The sequence below is a fragment of the Delphinus delphis genome, chromosome 10 (genome assembly GCF_949987515.2).
Source record: "Delphinus delphis chromosome 10, mDelDel1.2, whole genome shotgun sequence".
NCBI lineage: Eukaryota > Metazoa > Chordata > Mammalia > Artiodactyla > Delphinidae > Delphinus > Delphinus delphis.
Window position 1 is genome coordinate 76,959,846 of NC_082692.2, and position 13,558 is coordinate 76,973,403.

General features: G+C 40.5%; 1 protein-coding gene across 15 annotated transcripts in view; it reads right to left on the reverse strand.

Annotated features, from left to right (window-relative positions):
* The window catches only part of CADPS (calcium dependent secretion activator), a 475,715-nt gene that overhangs the window by 66,969 nt on the left and 395,188 nt on the right, over positions 1 to 13,558 (reverse strand). For all 15 annotated transcript variants that reach the window (XM_060022835.1, XM_060022832.1, XM_060022834.1 and 12 more), the window contains 3 exons: positions 10,733 to 10,880; positions 2,655 to 2,729; positions 1,682 to 1,765 (listed from right to left, as the gene is read on the reverse strand). In XM_060022835.1, coding sequence (XP_059878818.1) covers positions 1,682 to 1,765; positions 2,655 to 2,729; positions 10,733 to 10,880 — 307 coding nt within the window. The remainder of the gene's footprint in view (positions 1 to 1,681; positions 1,766 to 2,654; positions 2,730 to 10,732; positions 10,881 to 13,558) is intronic.

The window sequence follows — 13,558 nt, forward strand, 5'->3', positions numbered from 1 at the left end:
TGGGAAGGTCAGAGCTGTACATCAAAATAAGCTGGGCATGTAGGTAATGTGCATACACATACAATCTAAACACTGTTTTGAATGTTTTCTGTCTACATTTCCCTTAATCCCCAGGAAATCTAACGTGTGGGTTAGGGAAAGACCAAAGTAGGGGTATATTTGGGGAGAACTTACGTGCATGGCATGTATGTTTGCATTGTATAATAATCATCTTAGTTATCTTTTATTAATAATAGCCGCCATTTATTGAGGACCGTGCTAAGCTCTTCCACTCTCATTATTATCCTCACAACAGCTCATCAAGGAAGATATTATCTACTCCCCACTCCTATACAACATTGGTAGTTGACCACAATTAACACACACATACATAAACCCAAAACAAAAGGACACAATAGCATGCCTCCTACAAACCAAAATCAAAACCAAACTCAGGCTCAGAGAGGATGAGACACCTCTCTAGATCACACAGCTGGTTAAGATAGGTAATGGGATTTGAACCCGGTTCTGCTGGATTCCAAAGATGATCACGTGCTACTCCCTGGCCCGTGCTGGGCTTTGCCTTGGCATTCATTGCCTCTCTAGGAGATTCTTCATCTCCTAGAAGAGATGTTTCAAAGACCCACAGATAGCAAGGCTGCTTTAAAGACCCATAGATAGTGGGTCCTAAATTGATCGCCTTTCTTACGGCATTGTTACAGGAAAACAGATGGTCTTAGAGCCAGCAAGAACCCTGCCATCAGAAAGGGCAAGAAAGCACACAGCTGCAGGGCCTGCCTAGCACAGAAGGATGGGAGAACTGGGCCCCTGAGGCAGCCCATTCACAGCGACCTTCTCCACTGATCACTTACCTACAGAGAACTAGGCTGGCTTCTGCCCACGACCTAACTCACTTCCATGCACATGCCCAGTTCTGGCACAGAATTAGAGCTCTCCAGGACGTGTACAGATTGGATCATCTGCTCCAGAGGTTGTGAACTCCAGTGTCCCCAAGCCCAGGCAGGTAGGGGAATGAGCAGAACAGTCAGGAGGGGGGTTACAGGGAACTGGCAAACACACGCCTGGTCTGTGGGGACTACCCGACTGAGCTCCAGTAGACTGTTGCAGTGCACACGTGCAGACCCAGGGCTGCCGACCGTTCACTTCATGAGGAAACCCTGGGATACAGACACCTCTGAATCCTCCTGATGCTTAAATGTGGGCAACTAATTCAGTAAAGAAAAGTGTACCTGACGCAGTGAGGACCAAATAAAAACTACTTACAAGCTCTATCTGACTTGTAGGTCTCCACTGGTAACCTCTAAAATTAATTTTCCTCGTTTGCAGGAAACGGTAGCCGGGAAACATTAAATGGTCTCCCTGAGATAGCTAAGGTGGGCGTAGCCGGCAACCCTTTCTTTGGATACATACATATAGAGACGTACGTGTGTGTGTCTATGTACATGCTTATACACACATACATATTATATATTCACAAACTAAATAGGAATGATTTTGGATTACCTGTTGTCATGAAATGTTCTCCTTATTTCCCTGTGTTCTTATTATACATTGGTAGTTGACTGCAATTAACAGATATTCACAAACCCAAACCAAAATGACACAACAGCTCGCCTCCCCACACCCAAACCCAAACCCCAACTAGAACAAAAACCAGGAAAGAAAGCAGCTCTTTACTTACGGTAAATGACAAAAAAGAAGAAAACAAAGTCCCCTCGTCATATCTGGATAATTTTGCCAGCACTCCTTCCAGGATTGTAACAAACTAGTAAAAGAGCAAAAAAGGAAAAAGAATGATTACTTCAAACGATGATTGTTCACAAGAAAGAGCAACATTTCCCAACCGCTTAGAGACCAGCAATGAGCCCTCGATCATTTTTAAGTTCTATTATTTGGTTCCCGTCTTTGGGGAAAGGAATAGACTGCCTTTACATAGAAATATCTGACTTATTCGGCTTTCTCTTCATTATTATGTGATTGCAAATATAGAGTGTTACAGAAGTGCAAAGTGACAAAATATTATTGAGTTGTGTATAGCATGCGATAATATTAAATGCACTTTTCAAAATCCAAAACTGTGCAAAGCAGTTTTTACGTTACATATTAGCACTACATTTAATCCAATCTATTTTTATTTGTATTTTATCAGTAATTTGGGGGAAACAGAAGTTTAGCACTGGCAAATATAAATGTCTTCCCATTCAGCATTACTTAGTTAAAATTCTATAATTCATGAGGGTGACTGAAATAGCTTTATCTGACTTTTATGTTTTATTATGACTCTCACTGCATGTGAAACTAGCGGAAAGGGGGTTTTCATGATGGCAGAATTCCTTATTACCGTTTAACTTTCTTTCTTAAAAATCTAACTTTGTCGGGGCTGAAAAACAAAACAAATATCTCCTGCATAACCTAGTGCAACATTTAGGGACAAATTCTTATTAAGGTAACAAATGGCGCTTCATCAATTCATTTTCACACGCTCGCAATCATCAGAAAAATCATTCGGAGCTGCGGCTGGGTGACGTACGATCTTATTTCCTGAGAAATGCAAGTGCCCAGCGCAACTTTTTAACGTGTCATATTTTACTGGAAATGCAGACATAACAGAGCAATGTTCACAATGAAACATTTCACCTGAAGCTGAAGGTTACCTTTGCAACCAAGAGTGTTATCATTTCTTTAACAGTTTCTTCAATTAGTTCATCTATTTTTGAATGGTATTGATGCTGAGGAACACAGAAAGACAAATATTAGCATGTTTGGGAGGTGATGGCGTTGCATCCGTCGGTAATTTTTAGACAACGCAATTTATTAGTAAAACCTGGCCATGGGACCCAGTCTATTTCCACAGTCCCAGAAGCAGCTGTAAGATTCTGACTCCAGGTGTTTGATGGAGAAAGATCAGAAGCTCTCAAAACAATTAACAGGCGCATTGTTCCTCACCCAAAGCTTTTGCTGGCTTTGATACGTGTAGACACACACACACATTTACAAACAGCATGCATGGATGGCTTAAGGGCTGGTCTGGCAGTGTGCTGATCTGGGTCTTACAAAGCAAGATACCACAGTGATTTAATAGAGAGGCTGAAAATTCTCTTTGGGAAACTGCTGGGTGATGTGACTTAGGGAGCCACAGATTCCAAAGGGAATTTGACCAAGACACTGACTGATTTTGCAAAAACTGTTCTCAAACCATCAGGTCCTTTGGGTTAGTGCCTCAGAGCTCCCGGGTTCTACCTCCAAGTGTTGACTCAGTGTGAGGGCAAAGAGTCTCTTTATGAACCCTTGTGGCAGCTACTTAGTTTCTTCATTTGTGGAGAAGCAGACCCAGGTTTAGAGCCTCTCCTGAGACGGCTGCTAAGTTTTTCAATTTCTCGAACTGCCGCTGTCACTTAAACTTAAATAGTAATGCAAAAGCCAACCCCACACCAACAAAAATCTGCTATAAATGCCAGGAAAAAAGGAAAAGCGATTTCAACAAGAGATGCTGTGTGCCAGCTCCTTGATATTTATTAGCTCATTTTACTATGCATTTGAATTATTCCATATTTCCTTGATAAAAAATAACAAGGCAAACATTGATATTTGGAAAGGAAAATGCACTTACCCACTCTTTAGCAAACTTTCAGAAGGATGATTAATTAGGAATAGAAAAGAAAAAGGAACAGTGCAAATAAAAATTAGGACAAAAGGACACATGAGAAAAATAAAAATTAAACAAACCATCCAAAAAGTTATGAAAACATACAGAAATAATAAGCCATAGTAATGTGGTTTGATATTCTGATAACTGGCAGTCAGAATTATTGAAAGTGACCAAAGGGATGTGAATTAGGTTAATTCACTTAAAGTCATAGGTGAATTTGGATTATAACTGGAAGACCTAGGTAAAGTTCCAGTGCAAAGTTGGGAAGTCATGATGTCTAAGAAAATATAGCTCAGTTTCCTCATCTGTAAAAACAAAAAACAAAAGACAGGTAATACTACTACTACCCCGGACCAGTGAGGAGGGGCGAAGCCAGTACAAATTACTGATTTTGGAAAGGGAATGAGGCAAACTGTGTATGAAGATATTTAGCAGGTCTGTTCAATTATTATTATTATCATTATACTATTGTTATTATTATTATTATTTAAAAAAACCAGGGCTAAGTCCTTTCCTGCCAGTCCTGCTCTCAGACTCATAAATCTATTTTGAAGATGGAATTGAGGGTCTGTCTACATGTGAAAACATTTTGTCAACTATAACTGCAATTCAAATATTATTATTTGTTCAAGGTCATAATGGAGAAGATAAGGGTAGGGAGAGATGAGTCATCTCATTTTAGTTTTTCCTTTTAGTTGATTAGAGGAAAATAATAAAGTGAATGGCCCATGTTGTGTAGTCCTGATAAATCAGGACACATGTTGGTTCTACTGCTAGCTTTGTGAAAGGATTTACCAGTCAGAGCGATAAACCTCAAAGTAAATGCAAAAACTATCTGCAGAATTCTGTGCTAGAAACACAAAGAAAGATGTCAGAGCAAAAGAATTTCAGGAGTATTGATGGGGCTCCAAATTCATTTTTAGGTCTTGAGATAAGATCCAGAATCACATGCTTACTTTCCCTTCTCATGAGACTGCCTCACGCCGCTAGATTTTCTTTGCAATTGCTAGAAATGATCCACCTATATTAAATTAACTACAAGGATTAACTAACTCCGGAAAGCTAGTTGCAGGCAAAATAATATGAAATATGAAAGGAGGAGCTTCTAACCAAGCAAAGAACATCATTGAGAAAAGAAACAATCTCTCGAAACACTTGGCTGAAATGGCAAAGCCAAGAGCAATCATTCTGCACCAAGAAAGACTGAGGCTCTTGTTCTGAAGAGTTAACAATGTCATTCTTTCTCCAAAGACAAAAAGGCCTTCTCTGCAGAAGTGGGGGAACCTCAAACCTTTTCATTCTCTAAGGAATCCAAACTAAAGTATAGGGAGACGTGGTGGTTTATGGGAACCTCTTCCTATCTTCAATATTCCCATGCCAAATATGGTCCCCACTACTCTCCAGGTAGTCCCACTGTCTCTCCCTTTCTCTCCAGGTGAATATTATGACCTCCACTCCTCTCCACTTTTCTTAATTTCTACTTATGAAAACAAAGTGTTTGCTAGGACTATTCTGTCTGTTACTTCTAGAGGAAACTTGAGCATGTTCATCTCCATTGGTCTATTTCCTTATCTCCTCAATGGGGCTAGAATTATCCCTGTTGTGAGTGTAGAAATCATATTCACCTAACAAAGTCATGAAACCACGCATGGAAACATGGTTTAGAGACTCAGAAGTGCTATCTGGCTGAATTACTCCTACAATTACTAATTGATTAGCATGGTGGTTACATGTGTGTATACGTTTCTCTAAACTCACGTAAAATATATACACTTGATCGTATGTAAACTATAATTTGAATTAAATAGAACTACTTTGGGATATATAGTAGGGCAGGGGAAAATCTACCCTGCTTATCACGTGGCAAAGGGGTACGTATCAAAGCAGTCCCCATTCCTATTCAAGTAATTACAAAATACATGAATTCCTTTCACCAGATTCTCCGGAGACTTATTTGACTGACTTGCTTTTCTGGAGAAACAGTAAGTACTTTGCCTTCGCTCTGCTCTTTCTTGGGAGAGACATTGCTCCATGCAGATGTGAAGCTCCATGAAGGGATACAAATATTACTGGGGCATCTTTTAATTACCATCCCCCTAACTAAACTATCTTGTCACAAAATTTTTTGCAGTCAGTTGAACTATCCAGTTCTATCTGCATCCTCATATGGGTACAGAAAGGGATCCTTCCTGTTTTTGCATTTTCCAGTCCTCTCTGTTGGCCTTCTTAGATTGACTTGACCCTAATAACAACAACAATATTCCTAAAGTTATATTCTGGGGCACTAGATCATGACGATGACGATGGCAAGGGAACTACTAATCTTCAATGGTGTGGAAAGTTTGGAGAGTTTACTTTTGCTTCTGATGAGCTAAGTTGCAGCAAATTCACAATCACTTTGTGAAAATTATTCCACTTGACTTCCTGTGCTGCATATTTTGCCTTGTCATGGAACAGATTGTGTGTATGTTGTCTTTCTGTTAAGACCATCTGACCTTGGAAGTGAGATGAAAACACACTAGACCAAGTGAGAAACTATTTAATACACAATTTCCTCTCTATTGGTGCTTCACAAATTTTAATGAAAAAATAAATATTTAAGATGGAAAAGTATGGTTAACAAATGTTTCAACAGCTGCCTTTAAATGAGACTTTATCCCAGTGATGAAATTCAGCAAGTGATCTTAAAATTGGAGAATATTGTATCACCTGGTCGGTATCTAGTCCAAAATACCTGAAGGGAGTTGGAATCCAGGTGGAAGCAGGTATTAGTAACTAGATCTGTAATATGAGTTTACTATCCAATATTCACAAAATGAAAACTACATAAAAACACTGGACTTCTCCCAATATCATGATGTTTCCAGCCACCCTTGGCCAATCTCACTTTAACAATTCAGTTTTACTTTGGAGATGAATATCTCCATTCCACAAAGTGAGAAAAATTGAGAGACCATTTGCATGAGACTTCCCGATAAAGTTCTAGTCAAGGTCACAGCCACAGAGCAAGGTCCTTCAAGGAAGTATATATTTACAGACAACGATGTCTGGCTTCATTCTCACTGTTCAGTCACTTGGCATTCTAAGGTCAGAAAAGGCCTCATTTCTCACAAGCTGGTCACTTAGGTGTCTCTGATTCAGTTACATTAAGGAGAAATGGCATAGCAGGTCTCTCTAGCATGGCTTGGGAAACTGACAGGCTTCGGATAAGAATCATAGACTAGATAGAATACAGTATTGGATGGGCCCTTAACAAAGATCATTTAGCCTGGACGTCTATGCACTAGTTCTGGGAAACTGGGAAACATTTATGAGTCTCAGTTATTGTTTTCATTAAAAAAAAACAAAAAAACCCAACAAAACACCTTGAATCATTTAGGGGTAAATACATGAAGTCTTTTCTATTATATCACATAGAACAATGTCCAGAAAGAAGTAGTTTAGCCTCAAAAATGTTACTATTTGGGAATATCCAAGACAACTTTCTAATCTTACATCCAGAAATTAGGAAGCTTTATCCCCAATTTTGACAAGCTGCATGCCTCTCAAAGGGTGTGTGTTACATGCTATTATCTCTCATTTGACAAATGACAGCAAGGTTATGAGGGTAAGTGACTTGCTCGAGGTCACATAGTTTGGTAGCTAAGGGGTAGAGTCCATGTGATGTAGATATTAAGCCACTGGACAAGTTAGTCTAGAAAACCAAGACTTCAAGGGTAAGCCAAGGGCATTCTACTCTACCACAGAAGTAATCAGTGGTAAAGATGAGAGACAGGGTCCACTGTGACAAAATCAACTTGTTATTTCTTAGTATATACCTCCAACCACGGTCTATAGTTTGGCCTGATAAGAGACTGTATAGTGAAACTGTATGAAAGTATATATATATATATATATATATTTTTTTTTTTTTTTTTTTTTTCTGGGAAATGGCCTCATACACTTCATCAGATTTTCAGTAGGGTTTCTGACAACCCCCCCCTCCACTCCTCCACCCAACTCCTATTACTCTCCCCAAACTCCAGTTCAAAGAGAAAAGATCAGAGTGACTAAGCTTGTTTGAAGAGACTGTTTAGCCATCTGTCCAGGCATGTAGGAGTTCTATAATTGCGGCCACCATTGAGTCAATCTGAAGAGGGACTGTAAAAGTCGCCAAGGGGGAAAGGAGGCCAATCCCTGTGTAACAACGCTTCCCTACCCTGAATGGTGTCATCCTTGTGAAACTCGGTGAAAATGGACATGTCAAGCAGCTGTGAGGAGAAACAGATAAATTGGACTCCATAAAACTTAAAAAAACTTTTATGCTTTAAAGAATACTACCAAGAAGGTGAAAAACAAAAACCAACCCACAGAAGGCAAGAAGATAGGTGCAAATCATACATATGATAATGGTCTAGTATCCAAAATATATAAAGAACCCTTATAACTAAACAACAAAGAACAATCCAATCTTAAAAATGAGCAAAAGATTTGAATGAATAGACATTTGTTCAAAGACATGCAAGTGGTCAATAAACCCATGAAAAGATGGCCAATATCACTGCAAATCAAAACCATAATGAGATACCATTTTTTTTTTCTTTTTTTTTTTTGAGATACCATTTTACACACACTAGGATGGTGATACCAAAAAAGATAGATAATAAGAAGCTTTGGCTAAGTTGTGGAGAAATAGGATTTCTCACACATTGCTGACGGGAACGTAGAATGGTGCAGCCACTTTGCAAAAAATTTGGCTGTTCCTCAAAAGTTGAACACAGAGTTACCGTATGACCCCATAATTTCACTCTTAGGTATATATCCAATTGCACTGCTAGGTCCCCATGAACACTTGTACAGGAATGTTCAAGGCAGCTAAAAAGTAGAAGAAACTCACATGTCCATCAACTGATGAAGCGATAAACAAAATGTAGTCTATCCATGTAATAGAATACCAGTTAGCTAAAAAAGGAAGTACTAATACATGCAACAACATGGATGAATCTTGAAAACATTATGCCATGTGAAGGAAACCAGACACCAAAGGCTACACATGAGATCCCACTGATATGACATGCTTAGCATAGGCAAATCCTTAGAGACAGCTAGGAGAGTGGTGGTTACCTAGGGCTAGGGAGGGAGCGTTGGGGAATTATTATTAATGGGTCTGAGTTTCTTTTCAGGGTGATGAAAACGTCCTACAACCGACTGTGGTGACGGTTGCACAACTCTGTGAACATACTAAAAATGACTGAATCATACTGTTTAAAACGGTGAATTTTATGGTATGTGAATTATATCTCAGTGTTTAAAAAGGAAGCTCAAAGGGAGAACAGTTTTAAAGGGATGGGACCCTGAAAAGTTTGAATTCAAAGGGATTTTAATGAACTTTAGAGATCACTAAAAACAGGGTTTTTACAGTGGGCTCTGTGAAGCCTATGAGATTGTTCCGAGTCCCCCAGAGAAGTGGGGGGGGGGGTGCCTGGGGGGCAGTGTGAAGACGAATATGGTAGCTTGGGCTCTGGGGCCCCTCTTCCTTGAATTCCTGCCCCCCATTTCAGAACAGCTCTAATTTTATTCATTTCATATGCTGGCCTTCTTGGTAAGGTTTGAAGAATTGAGTCTATAGCGAAAAACAACCTGAGTGAAACTAGAATAGTGCCATCATTTTACAGATGAGGAAACTGAGGTTTGAAGAGCCAAGTGACTTGATCAGGTCCAGTCTGCAGCACAGCCAGGGCAAGAGACCCAGGGTCTAGACACCCAACCCAAGCCTTCCTCAGGAGGCTGTCCTTTGTACCTCAGCTCTTCTCCTTAACTCTTTTTGGATACTGGGGCTCCAGGCCAGTGGTTCTCAAAATGTGGTCTCCAGACCAGCCAGGAGCACCAGCATCACTGGGGAATTTGTCAGAAATGCAAATTCTTGGACCACACCCCAGACCTATCAGAAACTCGCGGGGTGGGACCCAACAATCTGGGTTTTAAGAAGCTCTCTGGATAAGTCTGATAGACCCTGAAATTTGAGAACTACTGCTCTAGATCATTCTCATGCAGCAAATGGAGCCAGGAAAGAGAACCACTGGCACCTTGCATTTGACCCCAGGGCTTAGAACACAGCCCCTGGGGCAAGGTACCCAAAGAGAAAATCCATCAGGGGCAGCAGCTAACAGGGATGGTTGAGGAAGCTGATTTGGAGGGGAAAGAAGGTTAGAGATGACCTTGCCAGGAAGAGAATACCACCAACCCACATTTAAAAATGGAAGGTGCTGAGAGAGAAAATAAATAACGAATAAGGAGCAAATATAATTTAGTAAAAATTCTGAGCATATAAGGCTGGTATCGTAAGATCTGATTTAGGAGCAATTTATGCCAATTGGCAACAACATGAGAGTTGCCAGAAATGTTTCTGAATTAATTCTAAATTGGTATATGAATATCTAGCTGGCTTAAGGCCATCGGAGAAAAATGATCATGATAGTCTTTAATCAAGCCCAAGTTGCTGTTTCTTTCTCCTTTACATTTTAAATACCACTTTGGAATTGGAAACTTAGCAAAGGACTAAACTTTTGGTCAGGGAAGATTCACAATCAACTCAATCTAAGGAAAATGGAGAGCCTGTGATTTCTTGGAAATTCAAAGCCTGCTGGCTGGGGACTGAGTAGCAGGGTGATCTAACATTATACATCCTGGAAGTTGCATGATACTAGGAAGAGCTCTCTCCTGCTGTCCAGATGTTCAAAGTGATAAAATGCACTTCCAGTGTGAAAATGACTTGCATTCTGGCCAACAGATCTCTTGGAGATGCCAGCCTAATAAATAAGGTCATCAAACTTCATCTGACTTAAGGGAACTTTACGGTCACCCCAACCCCAGCCAAGAATCACTTCCAAGTGACTGGCATAGTCATCAGCACATGCCTTAGAAATTTACTTAACAAATAGATACCAAACATTCATCTGTGGCTTAATCCACAAATGTTAGAGTATATTTCTGAAACTAGCAGACTAGTGTAGATGGAAGGAATTTGTGAAGTTTTCTTCTACATGATCAATGGAGGGGTGGAAAATCCGTAATTTTTTTTTTTTTTTTTTTTTTTTTTTTTACCTCTTGGCCCATTTCCATGCTGCAAAGTTTTGTTGATTGAGCTTTGGCATCAACCATAACATTAAACATGGTGCATATTGACTGTGGGACTCGAAAATCTGTTGATCGACTGGTTTTTTGCAGCTTAACTTCAAATGCAATCCTGGTTCTATTAAAACAAAGTAGGAAAAGACCAATTCAGCATCCAGATGGCAGCAGGTGGAGGAGACATTTTCCGAGAGGTCAGTGAAAAAGAAAATTGAAGGCTGTAATCAGTTTCAATCGACAATGACTTCACATGTGTTCTTTTGAAAATGACTTTCCCAGCTAAGGAAGGCCTATTCACAGAGACAGCCATGTAAAACCCTTCCTTTCTCTGCAGTTCATGGAACACCTGTAGCTTGGCGTATTTCTGTCTATAGTTGACATGCTATGGAGAACCCTAATTGCACGAGAATGAATGAATGAACAAAAACCCAATTATAGCATTATAGCATATATAAGTTCTCTCATATTGGCAACCGACTACCTTGAATCACTTCATTAAAAAAACAGCAAAACCCCTCCCCCCAAAACAGCTTCTAAACTTCAAAAACTTCATGGGGGGAAATATCTTAAATTACACTTATTGTTTTGTTTGGTTTTTTTTTTTTCCTTTCTGGTTTTGAAAGAGAGTGACGTAAAAAAAAAAAATCCAACAAGCTTATTATATTGCTTTAAAGACTACAAAAATAAGATAGCTCCCTTTGGGGAGGAGAGTGAAATTAGGAGGAGTGGTCCCGGGGGCTTCCACTATGTTTGTCTGTGTGTTTTTGCAATGTCAATGTATTATTTTGTAATAAGAATATGTTATTTTTATAAGTAAAAATATCATAATATACTTACCACTTCAAGAATCGTACAACGGTGGAAACGTAAGGTGACATAATTTTGACACAGGCCAAATTATGCTCCCATCAATGTGCTAACTGCACACAGGAAAACCCTAGTCCGACATGGACAGCTGGTAATACAGGGGTAAGATTTAATCCTTGATATCAGCATCGTAAAGGGGACCAGTTAGATTTTAAAAGGTTTCAGAGAAGTGGGTCACATCATGACACGTCTTTAAAGAAAAGCACCTGGTTAGTAAGTGGTTTTATTAAAGCTCCTTTCGACCAGTGCATCTTTTCAGCATTGTTCACAGTCAGGTTCTGGAGATCATGCAGCCACCAGGAAAGCACTGCTTTAAGAGGTATTTGTAGCAGTTTTCTAACAGTGCATAGGGAGGACCACACAGCTAGTTAGCTCAGGAAAGGATGCCAGCTTGCTAACACACCCTGGGTGCAGGCAGGGAAGCCAAGTATAATTTCTAAGGTTGGAAGCCCAGTTCTTAAAAAAAAAAACTTAAAAAAAAAAAAAAGCCTCTTAAAACACTCCTATATATTATATGATCATGTTAAAGATAAATGATCTTGGCTTCCAAAGACTCGGTGCACTGAAGAAGCTTTCTAATCATGATGATCATTTTAAGCTACGTTGAAAATACATCACTTTCTGGTTTTGTGAAAAGGGGGCCTGATGGGGCCTGACTTGGACAGGTCCCTGTGCTGATCTTCTGAGGTTTGTGTGCCAGTTCCGGCCCAATCTGAGAAATGGAAATGCTAAATCACTCCCTTACAATGAAGCAATCGTCTTCTGTTTTCACAGGAGAGCTGTTCATAGCCCTTGGAGTGTGCGGCTGTGAGAAGAGGAAGCTGAATGCAAAATTAATATGACTGATAGGCCTCCGTGGGAAGGAAAAGCCAAGAATGGAGAGGTCGCTTAATCCACTGACTCTCTGAGGGCAGTCAGGGTGCCTTATTTTGTGTGGAGCGCAGGACCTGACACAGACTAGAGAAGCGGCACCGTCGAGTCCATCAAATGAATGATTCCAATTGCTGAGAAACTTGGAAATGAGTGCCTGACTGACTTTTGGGCATTGCATATTTCCATCTATGCAATAATGTCCTCGCCCTTCTAGAACAAGGTCCTTTTATTCTGTCCCGAAGAGGAAAGCAAATGTTCCAGGCTCTACTAATGTAGATTCTATGTCTTACAACCTCCAAGGACTTCTTCATATTTTACCTTCTGAATCTGGAGGTCTGGGGATGACATGTGCCCCTATGTTTGCCCTGATCTGCTTTTGTCTGGGGCCTCCACTGAAAGGGACATGGGGGTATTTATGTGTCCAGTGCCAGGTGTACACGTGCCGCTGACCAACTTCTGTTCACAAAAGGTTACTTAACAGCCACTATGTGCCAGGCATGAGGCGGGGCCCCGGGGAGGGAGAGGAGATCAAAATGAACAAGATACACTCCGTGCCTTTCAGTAGCTCACACTCTTGGAGGTGGCTGGTCCATAAAGACATGTGGTCAGGGGAATTCCCTGGTGGTCCAATGGTTAGGACTCCGAGCTCTCACTGCCGAGGGCACGGTGGGTTCGATCCCTGGTCAGGGAGCTAAGCCCCTGCACACCAAGGCACGTGGTAAGGGAGAAAACAGAGTCACTATCGACCTTTCACATCCCTATGTCTTCCCTTTTCCTCCCAGCATCTCCTTATTTCTTCCTCCCTACTCAGAAGCCTGGCTTTTCAGAGAAGGGCATACATGTCTTTCTGTACGATTGCGTACACAGATCAGAAGCTAGTAAGGGTTCTTTCTACTGCGTTGTAGCCGCTAGTACAGATGAAGGGAGAACTTTTCACCACAGGCAAACTGCCCTGCAAGAAGTTTTTGGTGGGATGGTTTGGCCACAGGGAAAGGCTTACTTTTCCTAAAACTGATACAGACCAGGTAGGAAATGGTGGAATTCAAAACCCTAAGGAAA